Consider the following 13,481-nt stretch of genomic DNA (forward strand, 5'->3'; position numbering starts at 1 on the left):
AGGCTACCTAGCAGGGGGGACCCTAGGATGACTGTGGCTTATAATCACTGGGCAAGCTTTAGTGAAACATTTCACTCTTAGGATAAGAATTTGTAATGTATGAAGCGGATGAAAGAAAATGCTGGCCATACTTATAGGAGGGGAGGCTAGAATCTTTTTAGATTATGGATTGGCCTATAGAAAAATGTCTGCTGTAAATCAAACAGTGAAGGGGAAGATGAATAGGAATCTCACTTACACAACTTAAGTAAAACATAGCTCTCGCCGGGCGGTGGTGGCGCACGCCTTTAATCCCAGCACTCGGGAGGCAGAGCCAGGCGGATCTCTGTGAGTTCGAGGCCAGCCTGGGCTACCAAGTGAGTCCCAGGAAAGGCGCAAAGCTACACAGAGAAACCCTGTCTCGAAAAACCAAAAAAAAAAAAAAAAACATAGCTCTCTGAACAGATGAAGATAGGTTTCTTTTGTATCCCAGAATCTAATCAATATTTATATGTATAATTCAGCTATCATTTGGCTTAAAGGGGCTTATTGGGAAATGTTATAATTTTTACTGTCCATAGAGAAAATATTTTACTGTTTAAAATAACCCTGACTCTTGAATTATAACCTGTTTTTATGTTAAAAAAAAATCTTAGTTCCCAAGAAAATTCTAACTTGGTTTAGATGGTTTAACTAAGATGGTTTAATTCTAAATTGTTATTATTAAGTGTAATAAATATTTACTAAATGTTCAATGTATTGGTAACTTTAAGATAAAGGATCAGTTGCTTATTCTAGGTTCAACATTCATTCCTAATTCCCAAAGCCCCTAAGCCTGAAACTCCACTTGCTGACATGATACCATTAGTGGAAAATTCCACACCATGAAGCTTCCATCTCATGCACAAATTAAAAGCCTGAAATCTGAAACACTTCTGGGTCACAAACATTGTAGATGCAGGATACTCATTTTTAAACATGCAGCCGTTAAGTGTGAAGTAAATTATGTTCCCAATACCTCTTAATCAAACCCCTTAGGTTAAAAGGAGATAGAAATCATCCTAGGCAGGAGAATCCTTCCACTTTTGAGAGTGTCCTTCCAATAACTAAATGCCTCTCATGTGCATTCTCCTCTTTGGACGTTTTGTGGCCTAAGGAAATGCATTTGCTGTGTCCTGAAAACTTCTAAAGTGGTTGAAATTTGTTTCCCCTGTCTACAGCAAATTACCAGACATCAAAGATTCATTGCACTTATGAACAAAGAGCCTTATTTTCAATTTCTGTGTAATTCTGCAAAACTACAATGTGTGGTTACGAGTCTTTTTCAGTTCAGGAGAATAAATGTTTACAAATGTGAGAAAAAGTCCACGGTGTGTTGTGGTGCACTCCTGTAAGCCTAGCCCAAGGCAGGAAGAAACCAGAATTTAAGTCATCCTCAGCTACAGTAGTGAGGTTGAGACCAGCCTGGGCTACATAAGACCTTGTCTTAAAAGTGCCCCCCTCAGTCCAAGATTTGTTTAAAGAACTGCCTTATTATAATCATTACAGAAGAATGAGGGGAAAAAAAAAAAAAGCCGAGCAGTGGTGGTGCATGCCTTTAATCACAGCACTTGGGAGGCAGAGGCAGGCGGATCTCTGGGAGTTCGAGGCCAGTCTGGTCTACAGAGTGAGTTCCAGAACAGCAGGACTGTTTCACAGAGAAACCCTGTCTCAAAAAACCAAAAACAAAACAATGTTCGTGTTGTATAACAAAAGCCTACTCTCATAGCTAATGTTTTACCATGTCAGGTAATAACAACATCAACCAGTCAAGGATGAAAACCGGCATATACATTTTAAAAGGTATATGGTAATGAATAACAATTTAGAGAGATAGATTAGTTTATTTCCTAAGTTCATCCAAGTTAATAAATATGTAGTTTGGGCTGGAAAGTTCAATTATAAAAGACTAGAAATTGCATTTGCTGCAAAGCTTGCTAACTGAAATACTAACCACCCTTTTTAAATAACCAGTTTCAGCCGGGAGGTGGTAGCACATGCCTTTAATCCCAGCACTTGGGAGGCAGAAGCAGGTGGATCTCTGTGAGTTCCAGGTCAGCCTGGGCTACAGAGTGAGTTCTAGGACAGGCTCCAAAGCTACACAGAGAAACCCTGTCTCGAAAAACCAAAAAGCAGAGGGGGCGGGGCCTTTAATCCCAGCACTTGGGAGGCAGAGGCAGGCAGAGCTACACAGAGAAACCCTGTCTCAAAAAACAAAAAATAATAAAATAAATAAGTAAGTAAGTAAGTAAGTAAGTAAATAACCAGTTCGGTTTAAATATTTAAGTTTAGCTGAACGTAGGAATATGGTGAAAATATCCAGAACAATCTTGGGTTTCCTTGTTAAATGCCATTCAGGGGAAACTGAGATATAAAATATTAATCCTTAAAACACAGTAAGGTGAACTTCTGAGGTATTACACATACAAAGTTTCTTAATGAGGTAATCTGTGAAGAAAGTTCTAGTATATGGTCCTATTTCATAAAATACATCAGATGAAGATTCAGATTTGAAGTACCTATTTGGATGCTAACCTAAAATATTTATGGATTGAATGTAAAGTGCAAAATTCACCACCTTGAGAGCTCAGGTAACTGTCCCCAAACACAGACACTGATCAAATGGAAAGACCACATACTTTAGCAGAGAGCAAAACAAAGAGGTTCTAAATCGGGGCAACACTGCCCATGACCTCCCCCTCCCATCTGCAAACTAGAAGAGGAGATGGAGCCACTTCCCACACAACTCTACATTTGTTGTGCTACATGCCCAGATGAACCTCAAATGGCCTTGCTTTTAATCTAGATTTAATTTGAAATATACCAACCTGTACACGCCCTATCCTGTCACCCAAAAAATGAAGAAACAGAAATAGTATGAGCCCAAAAGTACTTTACTATATATTATGTGCAAAGTTTTTCTGGAAATCCTAAACTGAATGATGTACGTGTTTATAGTAAATATCAAGAATAAATGCAAGTTAACTATACTGAAATGAGCAATAAATACATGAAAGAAAATCGGGGGCTGGAGAGATGGCTCAGAGGTTAAGAGGACTGACTGCTCTTTCAGAGGTCCTGAGTTCAATTCCCAGCAACCACATGGTGGCTCACAACTGCCCTCTTTTGACCTGCAGGCATACATGCAAGCAGAACACTGTATACATAATAAGCAAATCTAAAAAAAAAGAAAGAAAGAAAGAAAAATTCAAAGACCTCTCATCACCAAACATATTCTGACATGGTATACATCCCCTAATAGGTATATGTTACCAATTTTCTTTGACTGCTATTCTAGTGTGGTGGTTTGAATGAGAATGGCCCCCACAGGCTCATCTATTTGAATACTTGATGCCCAGTTAGTGGAACTGTTTGGGAAGGATTGGAAAGTGTGGCCTTGTTGGAGGAGATGTCACTGGGGCAAACTTTGAGGTCAAAAATAGACTGTGATTCCTCTTATTCTCTGCTTCATGGTTGAGAATCAATGTGAGCTCTCAGCTGGTCCTTCACTCATGGACTCTAACCCTTTGAAACCCTAAGACAAATTAAACATTTTCTTTTTTAAATTGCTTTGGTATGGTGTGGTCATGGCAATAGAAAAGTAACAAAGACAGAAACTGGTACCGGACTATTGCTGTGATAGACCATGTGCTTTTGGGAAGAATGTGGATGACTTTTAGACTTTGGACTAGGAAAACAGTTGAACACTGTGAGCAGAGCTTAACGGGTCACCCTAGTAGGATCCTACCGAGAGCCACAGACTGTATGTGGAGGCCGAGATCAAGAGGTGCCAGGGGCACACAATAATAGCAGCTGGGCTAGTGAGCATTCTTGTAAAACTTTGGCAAAGAATATGGCTGCTTTTTCCCTTGTCCTAAGAATTTGCCTGAGGCTAAGTTGAAAAGCAATGGGTTCTGAAACCATAAACCAAATGAAATGCTTTCTCTTACAAGTTGCCTTAGTCATGATGCTTTATCATAGCAATAAAAAAGTAACTAAGGCAGCTGGAGAGATGGCTCAGCACTTAAGAGTACTTGTTCTTGCAGAGGACCTGGGTTCAATTCTCAGTACCAACATGGCAGCTCACAACCATACCTAACTCCAGTTCTAAGGGATCCAATGACCTCTTCTGACCTCCACAAGCACCAAACAGAAACACAAGTGGTACACAGCTACACATACAGACAAAACACATATATTCATAAAATAAATCTAGAAAGAATAAACTATCTTAGCCAAGCATTCTGACAAAAGCCTGCAATCTCAGCATTCAGGAGGCTGAGACAAGATTTTAAATTCCAGGCCAGCCTGAGCCAGAGTGAGACTCTGACTCAAAAAACAAGCAAGAATAAATATGTTTTTAATTAAGCTTCTTAATAACTTGGGTGTCACATCACAGAGCTATGCAATAACTAAACATTATTTATTCTCTATGTATTAGATAGATAGATAGATAGATAGATAGATAGATAGATAGATCGATCGATCCTATATATACAAAACAAAACCACCATGTTTTCAAAGCAAAAAAGCCAAGTTTTTTGGCTTTTACAGAAATACATAGCTAATTTTCACTTTTTTTTTCTAGAATTGAAATAATAATTTGGCTCCAAGAAGTATTTGTTCTGGAAAAGAAGAGGTCTTACAGTACATTACACACTGTTGAATTTTCTGGATGTTTTCTCCTGTCTTATATTCACATACAAAATCAACTCCAGGTCAGCTTTAAGAGTATGCTCAACTCCCCTTTTTTCCCCTTACTTCACAATTGAAGTCAACATGCCCCTGGCCACAGTACTGATCCAGACAAATACAGTTATCTAACCTGAGCCAATCATCTTCAGAAAACCAGGATTTAAAGTGCTAGAACCCATGAAGTGCTGCCCTGGCCACCCCCTCATCCACTAGACAAACCCTCAGTTTGATTATTACAGTTTCTTTCCATGTCTGTAACAAAGAATGCACATGATTCAGGAAACAAGCCCATTACAACATGGTTAAGTATATCCTTTGCCTTTGGAGTTCACATCCTTGCTCTAGAAATAAAAATATACATAAGATTAAATGCCAAATTTTAATAACATCTCTATGTTGTCTAGGACAATACTTTAAAGAATGGAACTGCAGAATACAGGGATGCAATAACAATACTTAGTCACCTTGTAATTTTTGTCAGACTTTCCACGAATAACCTTTCTTCCTAACTGGATCTTAAAGAGATCAAAAGACAAGTGCTTTGGATATTTTTTCTTTCTGTGCTCTTCAAAACCAGAGGCCACCAAGTCCAATTTTACACTGTAAGTTCAGACCAAGTATTGTCGATATGTCTAAGTTTCTAATTTTGAAGTTCTAAAGGTCCTGGGAAGTTTAAAAGGCGGCACTGAAAGGAAAGGAAATCAAGTCTGCAAAAATGACTGCATTCTTTGCTTACTGTGCTATTGGACCTTTCTATTCTCTCAAATTACTCCCCTCTTTCTAAACTTTGAGTGAGTTCCTGTGGTGATAGTAGAGACGAAGGCGCCTCTTGAGGGTGCTATGAACACAAGACAAAGATGGTATTTGCTTCTCTGCTTCTTTGTCTCTATTGTTTGAAGACATGAACACTATTATAACCAACAGGGCCCAAAAAGAATGAAGGAGTGGTGTTGTTAGCTAGCATTTAGGCATCTGTACTGGCCTGCCCTTAGGGTCCTGACAGGATATATCCTCAGCCACCCACTAAGAGAAGCCCCTGTGCGCACTCGCTACACTTCCTTATAAAGGGGGGCCTTGCCACCTCCTCCTTCTCTTTGCTCTCAACCCCAGGGACCAGGTCTCTGCCCCTCTTCTCTCCCCTCCCCTCAATAAACCTCCCACATGGGCCCTGTTGTATGATGTGACTCCTTCCCGCCATAAAACAGGGGTTCCCACTGTAGATTAGACCAAGAAGTCACAGTGCCTCAGACCCCATGCCCTTGAACTTTTCCACAAAAAGGTTTCTTGTCTAGTGTTCACACTTAAGAACTGGCAGTTTGAGTCAATGCTTACTATCCATGACACACTTTCTGGGTAGCGAATCTTCACTTTTCCAGATGAACTGTTTCACAAAATCCAATGCACCTGTCAACCCATAACAATAAGCACCCTTTTAAGCACTAATTTCAATTAGCTTGTGATTCCAAAGTTGACTATTAAGTTACTACTAGCACACTGATTAAACTACAACACAACCAGATAGAAAATACATAAAGGCATCTATCTGCATTACTTTTTAGCAAAGATGGCCATCCAAGTGCTTGGGTAATCTTTGGAAAGTTCAAAGCATCCACTTGGCTTTCACCATTTCACTTTCGGTTTCAGACACAAATGTGAAATGAAAATGACAGTCTCGGGTTGTTTCATACCTTAGATTTCCATTATGAACCAACTCATAATGAAAGGAACAGCACTCACTGCCTTGAAGGGTCTTAATTAAGAAGTTTGGAACATCTAGTTTTACCTGATCACAGACAAACCATGGCTGCCAGGGTAATCAAGACCACCCTTGCTTTCTCTAAGACCATTAAATAAGGCTGGTACAAAATCATCTCTGCAGGTTCTACTCAACAAAATAAAGGAAGCAAATACAGTATCTTATTGGGGGAGAAGAGTTAACAGGTTTACTAACAAACTACTTCTGTGCTGTCTTGTTTCCACACACTACCACCTTCCTCAGCCCTGCCCTGGCAACAAATCCGTTTACACAGCAGTGCTTTCCTAGACTAGGAGTTTCTTGTGGGCACAGGCTCAGACATTCTGGTATTTCCACTGCTGAGCTAAGTGTTGTCCTGTGGATACAAAAATAGGTGTTTCCTGGATGAGTCAATCTACAGCTGGTCCTCTACTTACTCTTCTCCTTTCCGTTAAAAACAAACAAACAAGGGTCTGGAGAGATGGCTCAGAGGTTAAGAGTACCGACTGTTCTTCCAGAGGTCCTGAGTTCAATTCCCAGCACCCACATGGTGGCTCACAACCATCTGTAATGAGATCTGGCACCCTCTTCTGTATACATAATAAATAAATAAATCTTAAAAAAAAAAAAAAAACAAACAAACAAACAAACAAACATTGATCTAAAACTAAAGGCAGCACAGCAGTAATGTATTTATGAATCTGGAGCACCTACACCTTTATAAATAACTATCCATGATCCTGAACTGGAAGATAGGCCTTAAGTGCTCCAATGATGTCACGTCATTAGCTTTGCACCTATTTTTCCCCAAAAGGTACATATTTATTAAAATGTATAGTAAGGCTGAGCAGTGGTGCACGCCTTTAACCCCAGCACTCGGGAGGCAGAGCCAGGAGGATCTCTGAGTTTGAGGCCAGCCTGATCTACAGAGTGAGATCCAGGACAGGCACCAAAGCTACACAGAAACCTTGTCTTGAAAAACCAAAAAATAAAAAAAATGTATACTAGTTAGGAAACAGTCACCCCCTCCTCCCCGTTTAAACTACATTTTCAAGTGACATTTTATATGTGAAGGAATTATCTTGTGATTCTATGTGAAGTATAGATATATTTTATAGTTATTTATTGATTCATATATAGTTATATATGGATACATTTTATATATACATCTATAACACACTGGAGAAATGATGGTGTGTAACTATAACAAAGGATATATTACTATAAACCTGTTTGAATGTATACTTAATTAGCATATAGGGAGTGGACAAAATGGTAGATTTCATTAGGATACTTTCATATAGGTCTATCATGTACTTTGATCATATTCATCAGCCTCTTTCATCCAATCCCCTTCCTTTTCCCAAATAGTTCTTCCTACTTTGTCTTTTTTAGTTTTCTCTTCGGATGAGAAAAGAAGCCATATCTGCTTTTCTAAATCTAAATCTGACTTACTTAACATAATATTCTCCAACCCCACCCATTTGCCTATAAATGACAATTTTTTTCTTTATGGCTAAAACTCCACTTATCAAATAAACTCAAAACTGATCCAAGCTCAAAGTTCCTTTCCTATCATTGGCTTTCTCCAGTCTTCAGTGTTATAACCTAGAACTTCATTAAGTAGATACTGGGTTACTAGTGCTGGTCAAATAAGTTACAGTTACAAAAATGAATTACCAAAGAGGAATGCTAGAGGGTCGTGGTGGCACTTGGGAGGCAGAGGCAGGTGGATCTCTTGAGTTTGAAGCCATCCTGGTCTACAAAGCTAGTTCCAGGACATCCAGGGCTACACAGAGAAGCCGTCTTGCAAACAAAAACAAATGCTTAAGTCTATTTTTTTACCTACTTGCAGCTAATAAGAATAGTAAGAATCCTAATGATGGACTCTTAAAACATACAAGAAAAAAAAAGTAAGGATTATATAAGCAGTAAGTAAGTTTCTAAGTGTGGAGAGTCTGACTGACCACTTATTTCTCCACTAGCCTCAGCTAACACTTGGAAGCCAAGCATGGGTTCTCCCCAATCATTTCTCTGGACCTTCCAAAGGCATCAGATCAGCCTAATACATGACCTCCCTTCAGAACACTTTCTTGGTAACATAGTAATACCTCAGTCTACAAACTAATTCTATAACTTTTTAAAGGTATAATATGCTGAGATCTTTTAGGATAAATGCTACAATGGCTACAACCTTAGAATCTACAAAGCAGCTGGACCTGTGAACGATTTCCAAGTAAAAAGCCAAGCAGGCCTCAAACCCACCTTCTATCCAGCAAGGGTTTAGTACTTCTCTAAGTCTTCAGTCCAGCACACAACATCTGATTTTAAAACTAAAAGTCCTATACACGTATTTATGAATCTGGAGCACCTACACCTTTAAAAATAACTATCCATGATCCTGAACTGGAAGGCAGGCCTTAAGTGCTCCAATGATGTAATGTCATTAGCTTTGCACCTATATTTTTTCTCCAAAAGGTACATTATTTATTCAAATGTATAGTAAGGCCGGGCAGTGACACACGCCTTTAACCCCAGCACTTGGGAGGCAGAGCCAGGAGGATCTCTGTGAGTTCAAGGCCAGCCTGGTCTACAATGGCTAGCACACCTAAGAAACAGGTGGGGTAGGTTTCTGCGCGCAATAAAAAAGATAACAAAGTCAAAGCATCCAGCTTTAGCAGGGCGGTGGTGGCACACGCCTTTAATCCAGCACTCACGCCTTTAATCCCAGCACTGGGAGGCAGAGCCAGGCAGATCTCTGTGAGTTCAAGGCCAGCCTGGTCTAGAGTGAGATCCAGGACAGGCACCAAAACTGCACAGAGAAACCCTGTCTCGAAAAACAAACAAAAAAGCGTCTAGCTTTTTTACAGAGTTGTTTCTGCATGGGATTCAATTTTAGGTAGAAAGCTTCCCATCAGGTACCTCGACTAACCTAGACCACCTGTGCATCAACACACAAAACCATGTACCTTCAGGAAAAAAACTTTCTTACAACCTAAACATGCCGCCGTTAACTGCAAACACTACATCTTGTTTTGAACATGGGTATTGCAAATGTTTGAATTCTGAAACTGGGAGATAGTTTTCTGAGAGCCTTTGCAAAGGCCTCGCCTCTAGGCTGCTTCAAAGCAAACGACAAATAGGAAAAAAGCTAACACTGAAAACCACGTGTCTCCGGGTAGGAAGCACTCGATTTCCCGAAAGTCAACTTTTTATGCTACCGAAACACTGCAAATACTTCTAAACATCCAATTTGAAATCTCTGAATCTACTTGTCTCTCACTTTTCAACAGAGTGGGGTTTCCTTCTTTAGTGTCCAATGAGTAAAAACAGATCTCCCCTAAATATGAATTTATGGGATACAAAGAAGAGAAAGAAAAAAAAAAAGGACCCTGAACAGTCCCAAGGCGCCGTAGCGGACTCTGATGTCAACGAAGTGGACCGAAGGAGGAGAGGTTCTGCGTGCTTGGGGCCTGCAGGTGGGGCAGTGGTGAGTCTCGATTTCTGGGAATTTCGGGAAAAGGACCCTCCCTTGGCCGCCCCGCTGGGTGGGCCTCGCCGGGTCCTCACCCGGTCACTGCCGGAGTCGGGAGCAGGCCTCGGGCGGCAGCCCCCCCAACTCCGCCCCGCAGCGAACCGCCAGTCCGGTTCCCAGACCCCAAAATGCAGCTCGAGCGTCGCACATCCTCCAGGTTCCTCCAGAGCCACCCGGAGCGTCCTCCCCCTCTCTCCCCGAGACTCCAGGGCAGGGGTCCCCCCCGCAGCTCCCAGCCCAAGGGGCGCACCTCAAGGTGACACCTCACCGGGCCGGGCGTCCCCGGCCGGGGCCCGGCGTCCCTCACCTGGCAGCGGCACACGATGTCGGCATCCTGCGCCAGCAGATCCACCACCTTCCCTTTGCCCTCGTCGCCCCACTGCGCGCCCAGCACCACCGTCACCCGGTTCCCTCCGGGCGGCGCCCTGGGGCGGCCGCAGTCGCCGTTGGGCAGGGAGGCGGCCGCCGGGTTGCTCTCTGAGATCGACATGGCTCCGGTCAGGCCAGAAGAGCCTTGAGGAGAGGCGGCAGGCGAACGGAGCGCGAACCCAACTGCTCTGCGGCCGCCAGCCACATGCGGAGGAAGAAGGAGCCAGAGGCCGGCCCCGCCCCCGCCCCGCGGGCCTCCACCCTCCCGCCAGGCCCCGCCCCGCGCCCCGCCGCCCGCTCGGGGCGGGACCACTTCGCGCAGGCCGGAGCCGCAGCACCGCCCGCAGGCGCCGCGGCCTCAACTGCCGCCACCCCAGGGCCCAGGCCACACCCCTTCTCCGGCCTGGCGCGCGGCTCGGCCGAGAACCGCGCGAGAGCGGCGAGCGGAGGGCGGGGCCAAGCCAGAGTCCCGCCCTCCGCGCCCCGCCCACCAGTCCCTCCTGGGGCTTTCAAACACAAGAGGCGCGGAGGGGCGTGAGGGGCGTGAGGGGCGTGACGGGTGTGACGGGTGTGGGACTACAACTCCCAGCATGCAGTGCTGGGCGGCAGCTAAGGCGCGGCGCCATGGTGTCCCGGTCTACCGGCTTCGGTCTGTGAAAGCCAATTTTTGTTTTCTGTGTTTAAAGACTTGGTTTTGCTAAGGAAGGAAATACCCTTACGAAACACAAACGGGAATTTAAGAATATACATGGACGCTCGAACGGAGCCGAATAGAACTAAAAAAAAAAAAAAAGAGCGAAAGTGCAAACTCAAAAGCAGCCAAAGTAGAGGACGTTAGGAAATCTAGAGCTCAAGTCCTAACTCTTCTCATTTTACAGTACCTGAGGCGCAGAGCTGAGTCAGTTACCCACGTCATATCCGTAACGTACCTGGGTTTTTTTGATCCTCACAACCATATTTTATAAAATGAAATACATCCTTTCTACAAAAGAATTTCTCTCCCTCTGTCTCTCCCCACCCCCGCGCCTGCTTTTTCCCTCTTGAAGTGTTGGAGATCAAATCCAGAACCTTGTAATTTGAGGCGAATACTCTACCACTGAGTGATTCCCCACAGGCCTTCAGACTTTTATAGAGGGCTTAACTTGCTCTAATGGGGATTGAAATGGGCAATGTGTTTACAGATTCAGTACGCCTCGTGCTCCTGTATGTTCTGCTCGCAGTGTTTCAGTTGTGGCTGATGCCAGTGTATGCCTACTATCAAATATGGGTTTTTAATGTGTGTGTGTGTGTGTGTGTGTGTGCGCGCGCGCGCGCGCGCGCGCACATGTTCATGAAGGCCACAAGAGGGCATCAGGTCCCTTGGAGCTGGAGTAAGGGTGGTGGGGAGCCGTCTGATAATAGGGCTGAAAACAGAATCCGGGTCCTCTGGAAGAGCAGCAAGTGCTCTTAACTGCTGAGCCATCTCTCCAGCCCTGATCTAATGTTTTCTTTACAACCCAAATTAACTGTGACATAAAGTTTTGATTAAAAAATTGCTTTGGAAAAACACTAATAATAAAGGACCGGGGATGTAGCTCACTGGTGTAGAGTGGTGATTGCTTACTAGCATATGCAAGACCCGGGATTTGATACCCCGCACTACAAACACATAGAAATGGAATAGAATCATGTTCTGTGCACTGTCCCCCAATGTGGGTGGGTATACTGTCATGGTCTTGGAGCGCCCGTGAAGGCAATTCAGCATTTGCTCTTTCTCTTATTCACATACTGACCAGGCCAGCTTCTGCTCAGATTCCAAGCTGAAACCACAGTAAACGGTTCTCACTGTACCTGTCTGTGTACTGTGTGATCATGAAACCTTGAGAACCTATTACATACTAAGACTGCTGGGCACAGTGACACACTGAGACAAGATCACTAGTGGAGACATGAAAAATGATTCTCCACTTCTCCTGGCTCTGCCTATTTTAGCCATGGCCATGCCATTTGAAAAGTTCCTCCATTTGGGTCACTTGGTATCAATTTGTTTGAAACCACGGTAGTTAGCATTATAGAACTGAGGTCTTTGTTTTCCTAGATTCCTGCCACACTCCCCATTAATGACTGGCCATACACGATATCTTCTTTGTTTGTTTGTTTGAGACAGGATTTCTCTGTGTAGCTTTGGAACCTGTCCTGGATCTCACTCTGTAGCCCAGGCTGGCCTTGAACTCACAGAGATCTGCCTGCCTCTGCCTCCGAGTGCTGGGATTAAAGGTGTGCACCACCACCGCCTGACTTTTTTTTTTTCATGATATTTCTTAATCATCTAACATTCTGACTACTCACTTGGTAGTCCTAGCAAAAGCAAATTTGAGGGCCAAGAAAGGCACCCTTTCCACCCTCCCCTCCTACCCCCTCCCCTTCACCTCCTTCCCTGGAACAATCCCAGCTAGTAAGCAGAGAGCAGGCTCTGACCCCTGCAGGACCCCTGCAGGTTTGCCTCCCAGCTGAAGTGTTATCCTGTCTGAAGTCCCTCGTGGCCTTGTCTCTCTCCTTTCTCACTCATCTTTCAGCTGACACCCAGGAATGTCAACTTTAACCAGAGCTACTAGTGCTTCCATTTCTGAGCCCTACAAATGAGATGGTTAAATGGCTAATGAACTGTGCCTTAAGTCCAACCTATTATGTCACGAAGAGTCAGGGTCCCTTTGATCAATGTTTGTTTGTTTGTTTTTTAGCTGAGGATCAAATCCAGGGCCTCGAGCTTGCTAGGTAAGCGCTCTACCACTGAGCTAAATCCCCAACCCCTAAAGAGAAATAACTCAAGCACACTATGAACTTGGATTTTTACCCTAAGGACACTGGGAAATCTTTGAAAGATTTTCCATAGGCAGGTGACTTTCCAGGATCCCTTTTTTTTTTTTTTTGAGACAGGATTTCTCTGTGTAGCTTTAGGGCCTTTCCTGGGTCTTGTTCTGTAGCCCAGGCTGGCCTTGAACTCACAGAGATCCACCTGCCTCTGCCTCCCGAGTGCTGGGATTAAAGGCGTGCACCACCACTGCCCTTGATCAAAGTTTTATCTCTACTAGCACTCCCTTGTCCACTTGCAAGTCATCACAGTGTACCTTTGATGAACCAGCCTGCCTC

General features: G+C 43.6%; 1 protein-coding gene across 1 annotated transcript in view; it reads right to left on the minus strand.

Annotated features, from left to right (window-relative positions):
* Nucleotides 1-10,606, minus strand: part of Adss2 (adenylosuccinate synthase 2) — a 31,788-nt gene extending 21,182 nt beyond the window's left edge. The window contains exon 1 of the mRNA XM_052737762.1: nt 10,291-10,606. Coding sequence (XP_052593722.1) covers nt 10,291-10,473 — 183 coding nt within the window. The 5' untranslated portion in view covers nt 10,474-10,606. The remainder of the gene's footprint in view (nt 1-10,290) is intronic.
* Nucleotides 10,607-13,481: the final 2,875 nt, after the last annotated feature.

This window comes from Peromyscus californicus, unplaced genomic scaffold, assembly GCF_007827085.1.
Source record: "Peromyscus californicus insignis strain IS unplaced genomic scaffold, ASM782708v3 Scaffold_14__1_contigs__length_90479793_seg_2, whole genome shotgun sequence".
Lineage (NCBI taxonomy): Eukaryota > Metazoa > Chordata > Mammalia > Rodentia > Cricetidae > Peromyscus > Peromyscus californicus.